This window comes from Eretmochelys imbricata, chromosome 2 (genome assembly GCF_965152235.1).
Source record: "Eretmochelys imbricata isolate rEreImb1 chromosome 2, rEreImb1.hap1, whole genome shotgun sequence".
In the NCBI taxonomy this organism is placed as follows: Eukaryota; Metazoa; Chordata; order Testudines; family Cheloniidae; genus Eretmochelys; species Eretmochelys imbricata.
Genome location: NC_135573.1, coordinates 58911114 through 58934990, shown reverse-complemented (window position 1 = coordinate 58934990; position 23877 = coordinate 58911114). Strand labels below are relative to the sequence as shown.

Sequence of the window (23877 nt, the reverse complement as noted above, 5' to 3'; positions counted from 1 at the left end):
TCAAGCCCAACCTCGGCAGGATTCAAAACATTGTTCTAGGAAAGGATTTGAATCTCACTGTCAGGTATGCGCCATCCAGTACCGTTGACCACTACTTTGAAAATTTAAAAATAAGATTATTAAACTGAAAAAAGTGACCATTGCCCTTTTAAAAATTACAGATAGATCCATCCTCTTCTGTCATTTCAAATTCAACACACAGATTTGAGTAAATAAAGACACAACAGAAACACATTGAAATCTCTAAAGCCATGTAAAACCCGAAGGCATTAAAATTTATTAAATGATGCAATAACAACAGAATTCTTTATTTACAATAGCATTATTTAACATCAAATAAGCAAATAGCATCAGCAAAGCAATATTAACTTGCATAAATGTATTTAAAATTTCTCTGAATATATCTACCTTTGCATAAACTGCTCACACTAGAAATACAAACATCAATGCAGGTGAACAAGGTGATGTTCAGAGTCAACTCCGCTTTGAAAATAAATCACAACCTGAAACACTGTAAGCTTTCTCCTGAAGAACCATAGTTTATATATTGCTTAATTTTACCCTTGTATAATCTTTTCATATACACACATCTCAGATGCAACTTGATGGGGAACTGTACAAATAAAACCCACAACTGACAAAAAGGGGAAAAAAATTAAATGACAGTAAATGTTTGAAGAAATGTGTCCATCTCTATTCAGCAACATAAACGTAAGTGATGATACACTTATTCCAAAATTGTACACAATTCACTATACAAATATAATACATCAGACAGCTAGGTAGGAATATACAAGACTTAAAAACCGATCTAAGGCATTATGCTAGATTTTAGCATTTTGAGGTTCTTGCACATAGCTTTACCTGTAGTAAGAAACTGAAAAGATTTTGTTTTAGTCTACAAAGAAACACCAGGGAGAAAATTCTAATTAAAATCAAAGCCACTACAGTAATTTTCTTTTGTGCAGAGAATGCTTTTGCTCTTCGGCAGTATACTACCATACAAATACTAGAAAACTTGAAATTCACACCAACAATTAATGGCTTAAGTTGCATTTCAAAACTGATTGTGTATCTTTGGGTTTTGCAAGTGGAGCTGTGCCACCCATTTCATGTGTTAAGCCCATATGAACTCCATTTTAAAACATATATTAAAAAATGCATTATATAAACTGCAAAAACATTGCTTTCAATTAATACAGGCCAAAAGGGAAACTGGTATGGGATGAAATTTTAAACTTTGAGTACAAATTAATTCATTGTAGCAAAACAGCTCACTTCACTTTTTAAACTTACCACATTACATGAACACTTAAATGGGTCATATGACCAAGTTTATGTATGTATACTTTTCACATTATGTGCCTTTCACATTTAGTAATATAAGTAGAACACTGATTATTTGTTCTGTTTAACAAAATCGAAGCACTTTCTCCAACAAATTTACTGTGTACAGAATGAGAAATACTGACAATGAAGAATTGATTTGGCTATTTATTTTTGTTTCTACAGTGATCAATATGATCTGAAGATTCCTTCACTCACTTTTCTTTTTAATTAGCTAGTCAAAAACTCAAAACACCAGAACCTAATTCTGAGCCAAAGTAGTAGGTATAATCTCCTTCCTTTTAAAATGGCAATGGGCGATGAAGTATCATAGTCACAAATCAAATATAAAGATTTGCAGATCTGTCATGAATAGGGACAAATTTAAACTAGTCATTTTGTCCACAGTGAAAAAGATTAATCTATTCAAAGAAGCTAGGGTCAAGCATTGAAAAGGAATACAATACAAACAAAATTAGTTTAAAACCCATTTACATTTTGTGTTGTGTAAAGTTAAAGTCCCTCTAATTTATACAATTCTTACATAAATAAATCTAAATCAGGTATATAATGTATGTTTAATAAAAATGTCATCATATCAATGAGAATATGGAGCTCAGAATGACAACTATTTTAAAGTTTTCCACCAGAGCTAAACACGATGGCTCAGTTGACTAAATATTTCCTTTTAGAGTTTGACATACAAAATGGTCACTGCAGAAAAGTGCTGTTTCCCTGTGTGTTATGAGTCCCTCTGAGTGGGAAACAAATGGATTTGCAGATTTCCTTGATTTTCAGGAAAATCCTTCCATGGGAAACAACCCTTTCAAATCATCTTTAACATACTTTCTTCGGCTTTGTATAGAGATCAACAGATACTTTGTACATTTTAACCCCACCATTAATAATCAATCAAATTACAGGGAAAGAAACCTTCCACTCCCAAAAGGCATGGCTGATGAGATATTATAAAATGCATTGCATTTTAAAGGGCATCAAAAATTTGAGTTCAGATAAGAAAGTGTGTGGATTGGGGGTCAGAGGAGAGAAACAGGAGGTCAAAAACGTTGTCAATTTCTTGGTATTTCAAGTCCTCAGAAACTGATGCCAGTTTAGTAAAAGATTATTCCAACCACAGTGGGCAAGAAAAAAAAGCCACCTTAACAGTGGCTTATTTAGTAAGAGTTTCTCTAAGATTCATTAAGAAAGAATATAAACATACAAAAAATCAAGAATTGGTTCCTACAGTGGCTGCATATAATATAGGTTAGATAAATGACTTTATGAGCAGAATCACAAGTTGAAAAGTCTCAAGCCTACAAATTAGGTCTAATCAAGGCATTGTGATCCTTTACAAAACACTTTTTCAGGAGACACACACGGCTATGAAGATATCTAATTTAATACTGAAGTACCTCATTTGGAATCAACTCCACAACATGTATACCTCACAAAAAATTATACAATTAAAACACTTAAGTTCTCAACTTAAATTATTGCTTGTTTACATATAAAGTGGATTTTATGTACCTTACGAAACTTCCTCATAGTCCACACTGCTTTAAAAGAATTAAAAATGCATGATGGTTAAATCTGTAGTGATATCTGCCATAAATTTTAAACAAATAATTATTTTCCCAGCTAAGGGGATGGGGAATGGAAATTAGCATATTTTAAAGCAGGTGCCTTTAGTTCTTTTTGATATTATGCCTCAGTTCTGCCACTACCATCACCAATAAATGCATTCTCATTGGAATTCATTGTTCAACAACTGGTTACGTACAACCTAAACTGCAGGTAACAAACCTGGGAAATGAAGGGCTTACCTGTTCTTTTATCCTATTAGAAGAAGAGGAGGAGGAGGAAAAGAGGACCAGGAGAGGCAGGCAGGCAGGAATTTAATTCCATAAAAAGGTAATGCATTTGTATTTTTGGATTCATGATTTGCACTACAATTTTTTTTTTAAACCACCACCAAAAAAGCCCCTAATGATCAGCCCTCTCACGGGATGTTTTTAGCCTGTTTTACAACTTTAAACCCATTCAGAATTGCTCTGTATAGTTTTCTACAAAGGTCCATCTTTTCTATCTTTCCTAAATCAAACCAATTGATTAACTGTTTATTTCCCATACATTGCCCACACCCCTCACTAGCATCCAACCCACTCCCCACCCCAAAATGCAGGCCTTAGTTCAAAACACTGATTTTCAGATGGAATTGAATCCTTTGCACCAGACTGAGTAACTATGGAAAACAAAAAGCAAGAAACCAAGGTCCAGAACTAAACAGGAACAGAACAAGAGCATGGTTGTTTTTCCTTAAATACATACATTTAAATACATTCAATCTGACATGGTTTATGAAAATTGCCTGTCAACATTTACTTCGCAGGAGAGATCTAAGTTGCACTAAGGTGAATGCAGTGAACAGACTGAGCAACTGTCTGTACGCTAGCTTCAGACTGTCAGAGAAGAGGCTGCTCTTCCAGCAACAACTGTTTTGACTCCACTCTGGAAGGCAGAGCTGAATCCTGGCTGCAGCGTTTAGCTGAGCTTGCTCCAGTGGAACTGGCTGGCAGGTCAGTTGGGTCAAAACAGATCGATGCAGGGCTTCAGACTGGTACGTGTTTTGGGCTGGTGAGCCCAGGCAGCTGAAGAAAGGAGCAACCAGCAACCGTCAAGGTCAGCAGTATTTCTGAAAAAAATCGGAAGAGGAAACAGCCATCAATGAATTCTCTCCAAGTGAGAACACAAGCAAGAATACTAGGCATTGTACACGTCGAATGCATTTAAAAATACCAACCATCTGTAAAGAACTCAGTCAAAATATACGACGTACAAGCAGTTCAAACGTCACTGAAGGAACCCATTTTTCAAACCTGTTGAATGGGTGTTTATGTTTTTAATTATCTGCCTTGTGGGCTTTACGGCCCCACTTTAGCCCCTAGGCAGGCATGGTACGTTAAACACTACTGGAACCAATGGGAGTTTTCACAGGCTTAAAGTTCTGCAAAGGCTTAAGAGTTCTGCTGGACTGTGGTTAAATTTCTGTTTATGCGTGCACGGACACACAGAGAGAAAATTAGGTGGCCAGCTTTGAAAATCGGTCCCTACAGATTTGATTTCAGTTGACAAAGCAAGGCATTTTGTGTGTGTGTGTGGGTTGATACTGTATGGACTTTCATCTTTCAGGCATGTGCAGGCAGAGCTGCCAGTGAAGTCAATGGGAGTTTGCCTGCACAAGAACTACAAGTACTTAAATCATTCGGATCTGTCCAAACAATGCAGGCCTCATAATCATTAGGATCACCCAATATTTGGAGACTGTGGATAACAAGGTTGTTTAATGAGAGAGTTTATCTCAACCCTGAAATCTGTGGCTGTAACCAAACCCTTTATTCACAATTTTCTTGATGTTTCACTTTTTTAAAGTGTTATAAAATTAATAGAAAAGGAGTGAGAGAAGGGAAAGGTTTCAACTAGCAAGGCACAGAGTTCAGGTCTTCTTCGGATTCAGTAGCCTGTCATAGTAAGCTCAAACTGGGACTGATTGTGCCCATCAGTGACTTGCTACCCTTTTTTGTGTGCGCGGGGGGGGGGGGGGGGAAGGGGGGGCGGAGGGCTGAATGGGGCATCCCAGCTCTCCCTTATGTTTTGAAGAAAACACTGAAAACATTAAATACATGCAAAGCGGTGCTGTGATGTTTGCCCAAACTTGCAGAGAGCCTGAAACAACAGCACTATTTACCTCCATTGGGTATTAACACAAATAGCCAGCTACAATAATTTAAAAGTCAATATTGTTAAATATTTCACTGCTGCTCACAGCATATAGGAATGGAGAGGGCTGATCATAGAATGAAGATCTGCAAAATCTAGTGAGAGTATCATTTCATTTTGATACCTTGGGTTGGTGGCACCTGGAAAAGTACCCTCTCTCTTTTCTTCACAATCTGACCCACTGAGATGATAGGCAAGAATGGAAAAGGGGAGCCCTGGGGGGATGTATGAACCATCAAGGGGAAGTTAATCTGCAGAGCCCAGTGGCTGATGAGCCCTGGGCCCCCTGAAACTGAAGTCTGGTCTGTTTGGTTATGGTTTTGGGGCTACACAGCTTTCTCTTTGGCTCAAGTAGTTGCTGCTACTCCCTCTTGGGGAGGCTGTCTATGGACACAGACAGGCGTCATTGCATCATTTACGCTTGAGTCACTTTTTCAAACTCTTCTTTGCAACCATGAGGGCTGGAAATAGCATTTTCAAATGAAAGCTTAGATTCTGAAAAGATCACATGCCTCAGAGAGCCAGAATAAGGATCCATGGGGCTAGAAGAAGCACAAGCCCAAAGGGTCCAGAGTGACAGCATGCTGCAGTCCTCTGATTGGTTAAGCACACTATTTAACCCTGGACGGTGGCTCAGGAAGTTGTCTGAGAAGACTTCCAGACTGTACATTGCTTTCTGGTCTTTAGCCTCCAACTCCAGCCTGACTCTTGCCTCCTGGTTCCTGCCTGGTAACTATCTCTGATCTCTGACCCAAACCTAACTTTGACCCTGACTCTTACTTATCAGTCCCAGCTCTAGTGATACCCTGATCCCTGCTTGCTGACTACTGCCTCGTGGGTGGTCCTCAACTTGTGGACATCAGCCCAGCTGGGACTGTTAGATCAGACCACCACCAAAGTCTGGGTACTTTAAAGCCAGGGCCCTAGGTTTGTGTCTGTTCATCAATCCAGCCCTGCCTGTGGGTACAGCTGAACTTCTCTGAGGGGGAGTCAAGCCTGAGGAGCCCAGTGGAATCCAACAGAGCACAGGTGATCACACTGTGAACATACGTATAATCTATTGAGTGAAAACATCACACACACTCCCCCCACTTGAGCCCTGGGTATTAGGAGTTAACTACGCTTTGGCGGTTATTCTTAGTACAGTGACAGCGTACACTGCAACAGTGTTAGCACATTATGGATGCAAAATACCAAACAAAAGTAAAAATTCATAAGGAATCACTACACTTTTGGTGTAGCCACTTTGCTAAGTGAGGATTTAAAAAACATTGCAAAAAGTACCCAGCCCACATTGGGACAAATTTATTCTAGTAACGCCAAAGGACTTTTGCAGAGAATGAATTTGTTTCATTATGACATAATAAAGATTAAGCCATGTGAGTAGGAAAAATATATATACAAAAAGGAGAAAAATTATGGATATACATAGCTGTCCAACATCTTGAGAGATGAAAAGAGATGTGACAAAGTTGGTCCGTCAGTGGTGCTTAGCAATAGTATAGGAAGAAAGCCCTATGCAGGAGCGGCAAACCTTCTCACAGTGGCTACAGGTCCACTTGCCAATATGATGCTATAGCGAGGCGGTGTGGCTTCCCTCAAACGAGGAGGGAACACCGCAAGCCACCTGGTGGGTGGAGCTCCACACACATGAGGGACGGAACAGGAAGGGGAAGTATAAAAAGCCAGCCCAGAAGCTCAGTTGGGGGGGAGCTGCTGAAGGAGACAGACATTTCTTCCCCGCTGCTGGAGTGGGACGCCAAGGAGAACCGTTGCTGCCCCAGAGACCAGCCTGAGCTTCCAAGAGCCCTGCCACTCCTAACGCTGAGGAGCTGCCGCTGTTACCTTTGGCAGTGTATCTCAGGGAGACTCAAGACGACCACTGGATGCAGGTACACCCGAGGGGGAGAGTAGGAAACAGCCCAGGGAAACCAGGCACCAGTCTGGTTGACACCTGGCCTCAGCGTGTTGCAGGAAGATCCCCGCTGACCCAGTGGTGGACCACTCTGACACTGTTAGTGCCCTGGGCTGGGACATGGTGGAGTTGGGCGGGCCTGCGTCCCCCCTGCTACCCCACCCTGAGGTGGCAGTACTCCCCCTCCTTAGGCCAGGAGGCTTACACTCCTCAGACATCCATACCTTAGCTCCACAGACTGCGTGGCGCTCACCCCTACCTGAGCTCCATAGACTGGGCTGGTGCTGCAGCTCTGTCTGACTCAGTCAATATGTGGGCAGGAAAAACTAAGGCATAAGGAGCTGTGGATCTCGGTTATCTCTGCCTTTTTGTCTGAGCATACAGGGATGCCCATGACCACCTTTAAGGCCGTTTTTAACAGCTATGAACTTTGTGTGATGTGGTGCATGGGTTACAAGACTGGAGACTCTGTGCAGGCAACTCTATGGCAAGAGTAAGCATTTTTTCTCCTTCCTCTGTAGCATGGGGCACGGGTCACTTGCTGGAGGATTCTCTGCTCCTTGACTCTTTAAACCACGATTTGAGGACTTCAATAGCTCAGACATAGGTGAGAGGTTTTTCGCAGGAGTGGTTGGGTGAGATTCTGTGGCCTGCGTTGTGCAGGAGGTCAGACTAGATGATCATAATGGTCCCTTCTGGCCTAAATATCTATGAATCTATGAATCTAAAGGAATGAATAATATTTAATGCATGTTATTTCAGTGAGATAGATCTGCATAAAGTCTAACAAGTCAATTCTTCTAAGAGTGAAGGTTTAGGAAATGTGGCGGCTTTGATGAAAGATAAAAGGAACACTAGAGGTAAGATTCGGTAATTAACACAGCAGCCACTAGATGGTGCTTTGGGATCATACTACAGAAGAACAATCCCTGCTTAATATATGGTATTCTGACTGCATATTGAAAGTTTGAGGGTATTTAATCATTTCTGATTTAAAGTCTCCTCCTGGGCAAGGACATTTCTACTGATACTGACCATTTTTTCATATTTGTGTGGGTTTCCACTGATTTGATATTTGGATCACACAGAGAAAATATACTTTGTCTCCAATCACACCAGGTCCCGGAATATCATGTTTGTTGTAACAAGCTTTCTTTGAAGCCGAAGAAGGTTATTTTCTAAGAAGAACCTTCCAGTGAGGGGACACTTACAAAATCCACCTCATTTACCTGGCTACAGTCAAAGAGGACTACAGTAGCTGCTCTTCAATACTACTACTGCCTGGAATACAAATCAGTTTTGTCCCAAGTATGTGCTAAATACTTCATCAGCTGGAAATTTGTGCTTAGTCAGCTCAATACCATCACTCTCCTTGAAGCAAGTACTGTCTATAAGGTAACAACTTAAATAATACTTGAAACTGTTGCCCTAAGTACAACAAAATGAAAAGAGGAGTAACACTAAAACAACATTACACTTGAAATGGGCTAAATAAGCAGCAGTAGACATACAAACCAGCGGTGTGGCCTACCTCTTTCATCTTCTGCAAACACTTGTATCATTGCTCCGTAAAAAGCAAATCAACTATGAATGAAAGTTTGATTAACTTAATTGTCTATTTGTTACCTCAATATATGTTAATGGAAAACTACAGAATACAGATGTAACACACCATTTGGGATTTAAACTAGGATCCTTAATATAGATGTCACCACCAGATACATTAAAAATAAATTTATTGTAAAAGCCTTTTAAAAAAAATATACTGTCCAGAGCAAGAACGATTAAGTCACTGGTTATCAAAAAAGAAAAACTACTAGTACCCGAGCTATCTTCTGCTCCTTTAAACAATAAGACACCTGTACACATATTAGTCCTTCAGATATTCATGGTTTAGTTGACTCTGTGTGTGTGTGTGTGTGTGTGTTATTTCTTACCCGAGATGCATCTCCCTCCTGCTTGATCATATCCATTCCAGGCAGCTGGTTTGGAAAAAGATTGCCTCCCCTCATAGCAGGATCATTAACCTAGTTATAATGAGATATTGAAGCAGATTAATTCAAAACTATGTCAGGGAATTTGAAGGGAATGTAAAAAGAGAACATTAGAAACTAATAAGCCATGTTCCAAATGTACACCATCTCCCGCCTCTGAAGAGAAGCTAGGGTCAGTAAAAATGACACTTTTCTTACTCTGAGAGAGAGAGTGTATCTGAGTCATCTTATCTTACTTGACTGACAAAAAAAAAATTCTTTCCTGGTATTGTCATCTTGTATGTGTTTTCTTAATCTGCTCTGTTTATTAAGTTGGTGTCATTCTAAGAGGAGCTGCCTGCTGGGAAGGGCTTGAAGCTATAAGCTACCTGGTATCTTCCAAATCTCACTGACAGAAGCGGTTGTTGCTGCTGCACTTACACACCACAACACAGCTTTTGGAAGGAAGCACAGTGGGTGCTGCATCCCATTAACAGTGATTAGGGAAAATAAGTTTTCTGTCTTTCCTCCTCCAGAGCCTCCTGGCTGCTGGGAGGATGAGGTTCTTTCACTACACTACCCTTCACCATAGTCTTGGTTGCAGCAAGGGGAGAAGAGAGCTCGGCATCCACTAATCCCTTAGCCCCCCCTTCAGCGCGGTCTCTGTTGCTATTCATTGGTTTGCCAAGTAGAAACAATGCGATGAACAGCAACATGGACAGTGGAGCATTTGCTGTAAAGAACCAGGAAGACAATCCTGCATGGTTTACAGGCAGTTCACATTCAGAAAGTTGTCTTTTCCACTAGAAGGGTTAGAAGCTTAATTATTCTTAGCATGAAAGTTTAAAATCTGCAGAAATTGATGGTTGAAGCCCCTACACTTGTCAGGGAAGGTTTTCCCATCTCAACGACAACCAGGGGAATGGATTTTTCAACCCTTTATTGAGAAATTAAAATTCAGAAAATACTGAACTGTGCTCTGCAAAGAAAGGGCCTGGAGAGGGTTGCAACTCATTCTTCTGTGTTTGGGTTAAACAACTGCATTTGTACATGAAGAGTATTTCCTTTCATTGACAACTGTGCAGTAGAAGATTTGTTACAACATGCAAAGGCTGAATGTGTGAATTCTTTTCTATTTTGTTCCGAAGTGCAGGGAAGGAACTGGAAACCAATTTAAACTGCAAAAAATCAAATCACATCCAAATGAATCCAAAACAAATATTTGTAACAAAGAAAGCAATATGATTTATGTATGGGTAAGATTTATATTGTCACTGCAGAGGCAGTACAACTATGGAAAAGCAAGCTGGCTCTAGTCTGCCTTGCACAATATCAACACATTCATCAGTCATGTTCCAACTGCAGAATTATTATTATTGCCACTGGTGATGCCAGCAACTCTAGTTTGCAGCGTTGGCAGTTAGAAAAATAATTTTTAGCTTTGTAAATGAAGCACATTTTATTTGGAAATTACTGAAAAAACAAACCAAAATATAATTTTTACACAGTAACTTTTCTGACGGCAATTGCCATTTAATCAGAGAAACAAGGTGACATAGAAATTAATAATTTTTACATTTAGCTGAAGGTTCTTCCAGAGCATTAGACAGTATTTTACAGATGATGCCATAAAAAGACAGGTCTAACTGTGTTACCAAATAAAAGCAAAAAGTGGACAAATCTGCAATCCTTTTGCTCTGAAGCAAGTTACCATGCCTTCCTGGCAACTGAGCTGAACCAGGGGGAACATTCGCAATATGATGTCTCTAATCATTTCCTGACTCCTTTGTTTGATTCTATATGCAGGATATCCCAGATACCTTGAAACAATATTTTGAAAACAAATTCGTAGCAAACAGCAGGCCAGTTTTGACTTTGGCAGTAATGCAGCTGTGTGGACTAAGAAAGTTAACACTGAGCAGAGCAAAACTTGAGTAGACAGCTAGTTAATGGTTCATTTAACATATTGCAAAGTCTCTCCTGCACTGCTGCAGAAATTTTAAGCTGGTTCTCAAACATCCCAGTAAATAAATCTGTACATAACTCAAAATTCCAAACAGGAATCACTACCCCATGCCTTAAACAACAATAGGATGGTTTGGCAAAAACGGGTAGAGGGAGTAGAGTGGAAAATCAAATCTGTAAAGAATGCTCTGGTCAAATAAACACTTCCTCCCCTTGCACCCTTCTTCCTACCTCCTTTAGTATTGCATGAAATTGCAAACACACACTTGCTCTGCCTCAGTGGCGTGGAAGGCAGACTTTAAAAAATGTTGTAATTTGTGAGACTGGGATTTTGAAATAACCTTGAAATTCTTGTTCCTCAGATAATGAGAAGGTTTAAATGTTTATTTTGAGTACTATCAACAACCAGATGGTTGGTGTGTCACTGATGTTAATAAAGAATAGATGGAAACCCTTAGGACTCATTTAATAGTATAAAGCTCTGGCCTGGAGAAGTGACATTCACTTAGATGAAAAAAGAAGAGAAGACCTTCCACCTTTCTCTCACTATTGTCCCCTTCAAATCTCTACTCCCATCTTTCATTGCTTTAATTAGTTTTACTTCATTGAACATTATTTGAAACTTGTGTGTTGTCTAAGTGAAATTTTAGTCCCCAACTACCATATTTAATGTGTGAATTTCATCATGGAGATTTGCATGGACAAAACTGAAAGTAAGATGTTATTTTACTGGTTATGTATATCTTAAAGGGGAAAAATGTGTTCTGCATAACAGCCCCAAAGAAAAGTACACATGTGAAGCTCTTCAGGGTGTAAGAACAGACTTTTTGATTACCGAATTAGATACCTGCCTTAGCTACATTACATCATAAACAGTGTGAATTTTGTGCTCATGACAGATGCCAGATTAACAGTCTTTGAGGCTGAAGTCCTATTTATCCATAGAGTAGATACAGCATGGACAATGACAGCTCAATTGTCTCCAAAACTACTACTGTGGCAATGTGCCTCACCCTCACCTGCAGAAAATAGCTTTATGCCCATTCTGTCCATGGCTCCATTGCTGAGATGATTAACAAGGGAACCAATAAGTGTCAACTGTGCTGTGGAAACCCATCTACTGGGAACTGAACTAGATCACCAAATTCATTCCACAGAAGCTATGGAGCAACCAAGCAGATGCTAACTATTGTGGAGCTGGATTTGAATCAGAAATCTATATGTGAAAGGTGCATTAGTCATCCAGTCCTTTGAATGCAGAGCTAAAACTGGTGCTTTTCTTTTTAACATACCATTTTCAAAATAAGCTAGCTGTTAGAGTCAATCTCAACTTCCCAGAAAAACTACAAGTCAAGTAAATCCTCTAGCTGTGGTCTCAGGTCCTTAAATTCTCACCTGCTCAGGACCCATGGAGGACAACCCTGATGTAGGCACAGAGGTCGCTGAGGTCATGCTGATCTGCCCTGGCATCTGGTTCATGTTGTTCATGCCACTTGTGTTGGTTGCCATGGATACACTGATGTTCATGTTGTTATTGTACATGCTGGTGTTTGCTTGCTGCCCAAAATGTGGAGGGGACTGTTGTGAAAACATGCTATAACAAGGAATAAAAAAAGCAATGTGTCAGACTCAGAATGCTGACACCACTAAGAAATCACTCTTGCAGAATTTTTCTCAGACTAAAATTTATACATGCAATATACACTAACTTCCAAAGACAGCTGCTTTGCAGGCATCAGCGGGCTATATTTTCAAACTTGAAGGTCTGATGTCTGTGCACAAAAATGCATGCCTTTGTCCACATGCAGAATTAATGTGTCTGGCTGTACCAATCTGTTGTGCATGCATAATAGCAACTTATATGTCTTGCTTGCTCCTTGCTATGTATGTCTAAAGCAGCTTAGGATGAGGAATTTTTGGAGGGGGATGTAAAATACCAGTCCCCCCCCATTATAATCATCATAGCAGAGGGGAATCAAGTATATTTAGCATCTGGACTGGTAAGTTTTCATGATCATTTTGCATGCCTATTGTAGGAGGCCATTTGCACACATGAATACCAGATTTGGATGCATGATTACAGCAAGTAGACTCAAGTGTACATGCAACTGTGCAGAAATTTTTGCTGACAGACTTCAAGCATAAGGTTTTGAAAACTTGGCCCGCAGAGCATAAAGTCTAGGGCAGACATCTTTCACATTCATGAACAAGACCTTGGAATAACTGAAGAACTAAGAACCGTGGAAGATCCCCTCCCAAGCCTTAAGCAAAATCCAGTGCGTGTATGAGCAGAACTTCTCATCAAAGTGAAAGTCACATTAAAGCTTTTCCCCACTTCTTATATGCATTATACTATTTACACATCAGTCCTTTCTCTGCATAGTACACAGGCACTAAAGCAGTATAACTAAGGCATCTTTATTAGCAGTAGATTATTAATACACAGAATAAAACAAAATTTAAAAATTATATAAGGGGTCTATTCTAGTAGAACGAGTGTAAGATGTCTAGTAAGCAGGGTAAAGACAAAATGTAAATACTTCCTCTTGTGAACACTAATTGACATAAATACAAGGCAGAATTTAATAATGAAATTATGGCATTTGTATTTTTGGAGATTTACCTGTTTCCACCCATATTCCCTTGTGCCCACCCATTCATCTCTGTAGAGGACTGGTAGGCAGGAGTAGCCTGAGACTGCTGTATCATAGGACTCTGGGTATGAGCCATTCTTGGGGACATCAGTGGACTCTGGGGAGTGGTAGCCCCTGTGAAGCCTGGATCAGGTTGTTGACTTATTCCTAAAGAATGAAACAGCATTTTTAGTCACTGAACATTGTAAACTAGTGCAAACCAAAGTCCCGATTTTGCTGAGGGATCTACATGGACATGCCTTTGGATATCTACTGGAATCCACATGGGTGGACTCTAACACAGGACTTGAGTTAACATCAGGACATGACCAACTAAACACTACATATGTAACCTTTTAAAAAATCATTTCACAGCTGCACTTTGGCTAACGGTATTCCCTACTGAAGGTTATGGTGACAAAATGGAAAATCATCCTTTTGTGGCAATCAGGTCCATTAAAATAAATAAAAGCCATTCTTCTTCAGAGCCTCTATAAAAAGCTTTCCACTGCAAAAATGTTGTGCACTAGCTCCTATCTGCACCACACCTAAAATCACCTTCATTATGACACCATCTTTTAACATATATACAGTGTTCTTGTAGCCCTGTTGGCCCCAGGATATTAGAGAGAGACAAGGTAGTAGACGAGGTAGTATCTTTCGAAAGCGTGTCTCTCTCGCCAATGGAAGATAGTCCAATAAAAGATATTACCTCACCCACCTTGTCTCCTCTTTTAACATTCAGAATCAAATTTTCAATAAGCTTCTGTACGTTTTCATAACATTTGTGTCTGTGTCCTTTCGTGCATACAAAACAGGTAATGTCATTTTGAACGATTAGTTCATTTTGCACAGGTCAGAGCTTGTTTATGTGCAAAGATTCACTGGTTTAACATAAGGTGTGATTTTACCGATTTAGAAGGCTAAACTGGCAGAAGTCTGCATGGACACATAGGGTATGTCTGCACTGAAAATAAAAGACCATGGCACAGTCCCGGCTGGGCTGGATCAGTTGACTCAGGTTCATGGGGCTTGGGCTGCGAGGCAATAAAACTCCAGTGTGGACATTTGGGCTTGGGCTGGAACCTGGAATCTGAGAGCCTGTGAAGAGAGTGCGTCTCAGAGCCCAGGCTCCAGCCCGAGCCTGAATGTCTATATTGCTATTTTTGGCCCTGCAGCCCAAGGCCTGTGAGACCAAGTTAGCTGATCTGAGCTCCAAGATTTGGTGCCGAGGGTTTTTTTATTGCAGTGTAGACATACTCTTATTTTCTTTTAAGCCAAGCTTTTTTTGCTTTACTTTAAGTCAATCAGGAACAGGTTTAAACTAGACCAAAATAAGCCACTCTGAAAATGAGAAATAAGAATATCCACATTGGGGTTTCCACTGGCAAAACAAAATCAATGAAAACTTATGTTTAGACAAGCCAATATATATTACAAAACGTGTCAAAGGTACCCGTGCATTTCAAATCAACATTACCGAACAATTACAAATTAACAGAATGTAACAGAATTGCCTGCTGGCCTTCACAGTGTAAAACTGCTCAGAAGGCTGAATGAAACATGTACTGCAATATTCGACATTGCAAGTAACTTCACTAAACATCTCTATTCTTATAATATTTACAACAAAAAGAGTTTAAAAATAAACTAAAACATTTTGTGATGTACAGAAAAAATGAATCTCCACCAAATACAAAGACACCCATTAAAACAGTTCGGTCCGAATTTTCTCCCTCACCACAAATCTTTATAATTTTCAATCAAAATGGAAACATGTTATTATCTGATCTTTGCCTGGACTGTAATAAAAATTCACTTCCGGCGACCTGTAAGTGTGGAAATCCATAGTTTAAAAAGGCACACGCCCAGTCCTATCCATAGTAAGTCAAAAGAAGCCTCCCACAGGGTATTCCTTTCCCCAAAAAACGAGCAGAAACTGTCTTGTCAGATTATACTGTATGCACAAATAGATAGTTTAATCTCAGAGAGGAAGTATGGTCCAGTGAAGAGGACTCTGGACTGGGAGTCAGTAGATGTGGGATCTACTCCCAGCTTTTCCGCTGACACTGTGCATGACCATGGGCAAGTCATAACTTTTCTATACCTCAGTTTCCCCATCATAAAATGGGGATAATAATGCTTAGTTACCTTTGTAAAGCAATTTGAAATCAATGGATGAAAGGTATGATATACTATTCAGTAGAAACGGATGTCAAGAATAACACATCGAACAAGAGACAGGAAATAAAAAAATTCAGCATGAGGTAGAATGAATTTTTGTTAGTTACATCAGCGGACCATGCACATAATACCTATACCTGCTACATGGGAAGAGGAAAGGTCAAGCTGATTCTGACCTGTCTGCCCCCAGAACAAACCTGAAGACTGCTTAGTTAAACACAAGGGCATAATGACATTGGCTGCTATATGCATATAAGTTTGGAGATAGGGAGGGGGAAGTCTTTTCTGATACTAAGGTAAATTCAATTAACTAAAAGTCAACAGTAAAGCTATTAATTTGACATTAATATATGCACAAAAATATTAGAAGTTACATACCTAATGTTAACTAATCTCTCAAGATCAACACATAAAACCAAATCAATATAATGATGATACAAAGGGATTATGAATAGTTTTGCTTCTAAATGATTTTTTTACACAACTTCACTCTGTCCACCAATACTGACAACAATTAGCATATTTTTATTCATCTCCACTGCTGGCGTATATATTGGATTTATTTGTTTTGATCAGAATCCAAAACCTTTCAAGCCCCTTTGTATAAACATAACAATATTTATATTTGAGTGTATATACACACACTTCTGCCATTCAGCAGAGAAGATCTGTACTCAGAGAGAAGGTGGTACCTGAGCTGAGAAACCGGCAGGTATTGTTCTGTCTTTTGGGACTCATGACAGGCCCAAAGTGTCCTCTCATATTTCCCATCATTCCCTCATTAACTAGATTCATCTGGGAGCCATGCAAGGAGCTATGAAAGAGGAGCTAAGATCCAGGACTGGGGGATGCTGGGGAGAAAGAATTGGTGAAAGGTGTTGGGGATGTACGTCCAGTACCATAGTTTGGAGGAAATGGAAATTGCTGTGCGTTTGCCTGCGGAATCCGTGGGTTGCTCATGGTTGCTGGTATGCCACCAGAGGCCACCATGCTTGGTGACATATTCAAACTCTGTCCTCGCATCATCAGAGTCCGCTGTTGCACCTGCTGTTGCTGATGTATCTGTCGTTGCCTCAGGTGCTGGCTCAGTATCTCCCTCTGCCTCTGGGCCAGCATCTGTGCATTGATAGGTGCCTATAGAAAAAATGATAACTGCGAATTAATACATAATGTTAACTATAAAGGCATCTCTATCGGAATGACTCATAAAATTCAAGTTCCTTTCCTCACCATATGCCTAACTATAAAATCAGACAGAAGGTAAAATTCCTAGCATTACTTCTGACATGCGGTGAAGAATTTCAAAACTGAAACAGAGATTAACACACATAATTTTAGTACTAGAAGTTTAAGATTACAAATCATTGGAATGAATTGTTCCACTCAAATTGCCTTTTCCCTATGAGGTGAGGAACTCAGGTTAAAATGTAGATTTGTCACCATTCCTTCCTCACTCCCAGGAACCAAATTACCACACAGGTTAGTGATGAAAAAGGACCTTAGGAGTGCAACTTCCACAAGTTGTTTTTGTTTTTTAAATATGGGAATAAATACTCTAACTTAGGGTTGTACTGTTTTGTTTACAGTCTCTGCCTTATCATTTCTTGTATATACTATGTATTATTGATGTATTTAAATTGAAGAGTCTACGATTCAGTATAAACTAAACTTGGGACAAGTGGAAAATGCAGTGAACAAAACAGAAGTACCTACAGTACTAGCTCCCTCACCTGTGTGGGTACTCCAGGTCTCAGAGACAGGTTCATATTGGAGACGCTGCTGATTTGATTTATCAGTGGCTGGCGATTCTAAACCAACAAAATGAAAATGAAGGTAGAAGAAGAATGCTAAACAAGGGAACCCGCATGCAAAAGGAATACGAACACAAATTCTGCAGGTTCTGGTGGACAGTCTCAGTTCAGTATTCATTATTTTAGCTGCCCAATTCCCATTAATGTTAAAAAAAACCCCTCATGCTTCAAGGAGACAATATGCCATATGATCTATATGGTATAGCAGTCTGAGAAATTCCAAATGCAATGCCTTTATAACTCCTATCTCTTATGTGCTTATAATTAAATTATTAGCATTTTCTCTAAGCTAGAATTTATCATGATGTTTACACTGGAAATGTTCTTAATGTAATGTGCATGACATTTTTATGTTCTGTGTAAGACATGAGAGGCTACTGTCCTGTTGTACTAGGCACTGCTGGGGCCTCATCGGGAGAATTATGTCTAGTTCTGGGTGCCACACTTTAAGAAAATTGTAGACAAATTTAAGGGAGTGCCAGAGGAGAGGAACAAAAAATGAAAAAAAAGTTTAGAAAACCTGACTTCTGAGGAAAGGTGAAAAAACAAACAAACAAAAAAACGGGCATGTTTATAAAGAGAAAAGAAGAGTCTTCAAATAAGTTACGGGCTATTATAAAAAGGACTGTGATCAGCTGTTCTCCATGTCCTCTGAAGGTAGGAAATCTTTCTAACTATAAAGTTAGTTAAGCTCTGGAACAGGCTTGCAAGGGAGGTTGAGGACCAGTTAGACACACACATTTCAGGGATAGTCTAGGTTTACTTGGTCTTGCCTGAGTGCAGGGGGCTAGACTAGATGACCTCTCGATGTCCCTTCCAGCGCTACAATTCTATGATTTTTAAATTTATATCAGCACACAATATATGGCACAAGGAATGGTGAATTAAAATGGTCACAAACTTGAAACAATGACAAAAGAAAGCATTTAGGAATCTGGCAGCAATTCAAAAAACAAGTATATGATTAGGGGTCTGAATACAACTGAATAGAAAAAAAGTCCATACATCAAAAGACATCATTATAGCATTGCACAAAGGGCTAGTGAGACCAGGATTTGAGTACTGGGCACATTTTTTGCATTATAGAAAAGATAATGACAAGCTGGTAAAAGTGCAGAAGAGGTCAACAAGGAGAATAAAGACACTATGTATTATCTCTGTAAAATTCATTATGGCCAATATTTCTATTTCAACAGTGGAATTCAACAGGAATAAATATAATAGGGAACACACTTAAGAATTAGACTATTCAGAGCTAGCTAAATCCAATGTATTTACTCTATATTAAATTACTATAATCTGACTTAACCAGTGGTAGATAACATATAAACATAGAATACCTGCTGTGCTTGGAGTCTATGTTGAAGCTGAAGTCTCAGCTGATTTGGCTGGTTCTGCACTATACCAGTAGGTCTGAGACCAGGCCTAGGTTGCATACGCAGTGTTGCGTAACCAGGCCGCTGTCCTATTGGGTGAAAGTTTGGGTCCTGCATGGGTGTATAACTACCCTGGGCCATTTGAGCCTGAGATGCATATTGTTGAGTGAAAACTGGTGCCTTTTGTTCTATTATGATGTTGGATTCCTGACTTGAGAATGGCTCTGGATCTACAGCTTGGCTCTGCAGAAACATACAAACCAAATGTATATAAACACATAGTAAAATATACTTCTGAATGGGACTATTCCAGACTAAAAACCCAGTCTTCCCACAAAAATCTTCCATTATTAAAGGGACACTGTACAGACAAATTTGCCCAAAAAGATGGTAATTTTTTTTAACTAATTGTTTAAACAAAACTTAAGATCAACAGAATTGTTTCCATGACTTAAAAAAACAAACAAGCAAAAAACCATGGCAATGGAAGGAGAAATTCTCTGCAGTCTTTTCAGTGCAAACATCTCAGCACTGTCCTAGTGCAGGAGAACTGAAAGTGAAAATGACTAGAGAGTCTAAACAGTGAGGACTAGCCTATTTTTATCACTGAAACTGGAAGAAATTCAAAGAGTAACAAATACACAAATAGTGAAAGACAAATTAGATTTCAAAAAATCTTCAGTGTTATTAAGTGGAGTTGCCATTTGCAATATAAATGTCTCAGATTTTCAAAGGAGCCAAAGGCAATTAAAAGCTCAGTTCTCATTTTAATGAGGGATGAGCATCTAACTTCCTTTGGGTATGTCTACACAACAGCTTTTTACCTCAAGTTAACTGACTGCCAATTAACGCAAGGCTGCTGACGCATTTCTAAAGGCTATTCTGAACATTCCCCAAACATTTGTTCCAGGTTACAGTCATTTGAAGTTTACCTTAGACTGCTCAGTAGTTTACCCTGGAAATCAATTAACTCGAGGTTAAAAATCCTAGTGAAGATTAAGATTTTATCAATAAAAGCTAGGACTTTCAAAGGTGGCTGTTCTTGTTAACATCTTAAATTTAATAAAAAGGAGTACTTGTGGCACCTTAGAGACTAACAAATTTATTTGAGTATAAGCTTTCATGAGCTACAGCTCACTTCATCGGAAGCTCACAAAAGCTTATGCTCAAATAAATTTGTTAGTCTCTAAGGTGCCACAAGTCCTCCTTTTCTTTTTGCAGATACAGACTAACACTGCTGCTACTCTGAAACCTTAAATGTAATAGTTTCCTTTAAATCTGTAGAAGTCTTAAAACCATTTCCACGGAGACACTCATTAGTAAGAAATTCATATAATTTCTCTTCAAATAAATTGTTCTTTTTCACACTGATTCTTTGGTAGTGCTCTTGAGGCTACTCACTACTACATGAACTCCTCATGAATACAGAATCAAAGTTTCACTGAATGAAATGTTCACCAAAATCTTGTCCCTAATGAAGCACTGTATTCAGTATTCTATCAGATATCCACAGGTGTATCTTTCTCATGTCCCATTCAGGATTTTATTGACCCTATTTTACCATTTCAGAGTCCATAGATAAAGGAACAGATGCAGAGAAGACAAAGGTCATATCTGAAATACAGGGTTATTTCAGAGGTACAGTTCTGACAAATGGGAATAGAAATGGCCATAGTCGGTTACACAGATGAGCCACAAGCACTAACCCATCTCAGAATGTTAAACATTTATACAGGCAAGACTGACTGTTTTGACAATGTAATTTGAATTAAAAAATTGGATACAAGGCTGAGCCAAGTACCAAGTCCTATTTTTTCCTAAGCCTTTACTATATTTCTATTTGTATTATTTTAATTAGCATTGTGTAACATTTTTGTATTTGAGAAGAACTAACAAAGTTACTAAAAACAAATGTGGGAAAAGGGATAAAAAGAACAGATTAAGGGCCCACTACAGCAAGGCATGTAGGCACAATTCTAACATTAAACCAATATTGTTTTAGGTGGTTATGACGAAATCATCTGTTGCAGGTGGAATATAGAGCCCTTAACTCAGGTCTTGGCACTTAAATAAAGGGGGAACTAACTTGCATGAAATCTGTTTTACAATTAAATATATTGGCAATTTTTAAAGCTACACTCAATTCTTTTTACTTATTAGAACACTAAATTTTGTTGTTTTCCAAACCGACAGTGTGTGTGTATAACACATAAATCTTTACCTCTCTCACTTTAAAGGGATTTCAACTTTTTAACTAGTAATTTAGAATTTGATAGTATCAAGTATACCTGGCTAACCAATTCTGGTATTCCGAGAGCCCTATCAATTTCTTCTAGACCATCAAAATTCCTTAGTGCCAAATAAAGCTGATCCAGGAGAGTTCCCTCATCACTTGGTGACTCTGACGAAGAATGCTGGCACAACAAGTCATCTGGTGAGCTGCCAAACGGTTGCCTGTGAAGACATGAATATAACTTTGGTAAACAGGTGTTGGATGAAGAGTACCCACTTCATGTGGATAAATGATTATTTCTCACAAATTGAGCTAATGAGTCTTATACTACAGGTGACAATGATTTCCATAGCTGCAAATTTTCTTAGGTAACTTCTTCTCACTGCTTAATACCCAAAGAAACACTTATACAACTCTCCCTTAAGTCACCGGGTGTTGCATGCATGTATCAGAAGGAAACACAAATACTGCCAGAGATATTTCTCGGAACTAACTTCACAGAATGGGATCAACAAATGAATATGGAAGTCAATGTAGAATCTATTCAATGAAGACAGACGCAAATCACTTAGCTAAACAAACAGAAAAGGAATTAATTTTTTTTTTTTACTAGTAACTCCAAATTACATACACTAGATTAAAGATACTACCATGAGCAGATATAAGGACAAAGTCATTATAGAAAGCTTCCTTAAGAGTGGAACCACACTCACTCTTATTCATCGCCCTTGCCAATCAGACCATACAGTCAAAGGGTAAAATTCACCCCAACTCACCATACCAAGCTCAAATAGCTCAAGTTTTGTGCCAACAAAGAGAACAAAGGAAGACTTCCTCTACTCCAGGGGTTCTCAAACTGGGGGTCAGGACCCCTCGGGGAGTCACAAGGTTATTATATGCGGGGGTCGCAAGCCATCAATCTCCACCCCAAACCCCGCTTTGCCTCCAACATTTATAATGGTGTTAAATACATTAAAAAGTATTCTTAATTTATGGGGGGGGGTCGCACTCAGAGTCTTGCTATGTGAAAGGGGTCACCAGTAAAAATATTTGAGAGCCACCGCTCTACTCCATGTCACAGAGGGGCAACAGCACCACTGGGGCAACAGCCCCCTTCCCTGTGAGGTAACAAAACCACGCAGCAGTGGATCCATCAACAACCACTCTTGCCCAGGCTAAAAAACTTTACTTTGCAGGGATGTATATGTCCTGATTCAGCAAAGCAGTTAAGCATGTTCTTAACTTTAAACATGTATTTGAGTGTCACTGACTTCAGTGAAAACTTAAGCACATGCTTAATGCTTGATCGAATTGGGCCGTAGAATGGGGATACCAAGGAGATGGGCATTCTGTCATGTGCTGACTCTCCAAAATCCTGTTCTCCATCCGGTGGAACTGCACGTGGCAGGCAAGCACCCTTATAGCTGCAAAGGCAGGAGGAAGTTTTATCCCCAAACTGGAAGATCGTACTTATTTAGAAATAAAACTGGATTTGAAACAACATTTCAGCTCCATCTAAATACCATCTCTCTTCTGGGTAATTCACACAGAAATTTTACAGGACCTTTTACAGCTTACAGACATATACAAACACACTACAGAGGATGCAGCCTGCTGGAACTGCAAGGTCACCTGAGGCACTACCTTACATATTGCAAGGGAATGTCCTGTCAAAGGCAATTACTGAGAGTCAATGGCAAGCTTTTTGTCAGACTTGAGGGGGGGGGGGGGGCGGGGAACAGATCTACACTATACACTGATACTCTTGGCACATACCTCACCATGCACCCAGCTTTGAGAAGATATAGAAACACTGTTAGCATTATGTTAGCTTCCATAACGAAATTATTATTTGCCAGTAGGAGTCTAATTTTCACGCCACAGTGAAGGCTAAGAGAAATACTGCCAGACTACACATCAGAGAAAAAAAACATATTCCAGGGAATATGACCAATTGGATACCCATTCACTCAGCAAAGTAATAAAATATACTAAACAGCACACATATATACACTAAACAGCATTTTACAACTTTCAAGCACTGCACAAATATAAACTTATTAATCATATATAGAGAAAATTACTAACATTCGCGCTCCCATAGAATTAGAAATAATTTCAGGAGAAAAACAATAGAAAAATCCTACAACCTTTATCCAAGTTGATATCAAACTCAACAGGTGACCTTGTTAAAATAAAGCACTCCTGGAAAATGTATCAATGGGAGTGGCCAAAATTAAAAAAGAAATTGTGAATGGATATGAATATATACAATGAGAAAACAAAAATAATAAATCAAAACTTTGAATGTCAAACAATTAGAATTACTTACTGATAATTCATCTATTTTGTACACACTGATGCTAAGCTCAACTCTTATCTATACAAATGTATTCTTTTCTCAATAATTAATTTTGTAACAAACTGTATGATATATGATTCCTGATAATAACTAATCAAATTATTTAAAAAAAAAAAAAAAAAGACAACTCAGTGCTTGCTTGACAAACAACTAGTTGGCTTCCTTATTATGTAGATTGCAGATCACCATTTGTCCCAGATAACATACAATAATATAAAGACTGTGAAATCTAATCCATCAAGAGATGATGCAAACAAGCCCCAACTCGATGAAAGGGGATTGCCAAATAATGATGCAATAAAAAACAATTTCCTAATTA

General features: G+C 39.0%; 1 protein-coding gene across 10 annotated transcripts in view; it reads right to left on the bottom strand.

Annotated features, from left to right (window-relative positions):
* Nucleotides 1-234: 234 nt before the first annotated feature.
* The window catches only part of NCOA2 (nuclear receptor coactivator 2), a 255379-nt gene continuing 231736 nt past the window's right edge, over nt 235-23877 (bottom strand). For all 10 annotated transcript variants that reach the window (XM_077810162.1, XM_077810156.1, XM_077810159.1 and 7 more), the window contains 8 exons: nt 21252-21417; nt 18928-19206; nt 17507-17584; nt 16676-16910; nt 13583-13760; nt 12355-12553; nt 8959-9048; nt 235-4021 (listed from right to left, as the gene is read on the bottom strand). In XM_077810162.1, the coding sequence (XP_077666288.1) occupies nt 4010-4021; nt 8959-9048; nt 12355-12553; nt 13583-13760; nt 16676-16910; nt 17507-17584; nt 18928-19206; nt 21252-21417 (1237 nt within the window). In that variant the 3' untranslated portion in view covers nt 235-4009. The remainder of the gene's footprint in view (nt 4022-8958; nt 9049-12354; nt 12554-13582; nt 13761-16675; nt 16911-17506; nt 17585-18927; nt 19207-21251; nt 21418-23877) is intronic.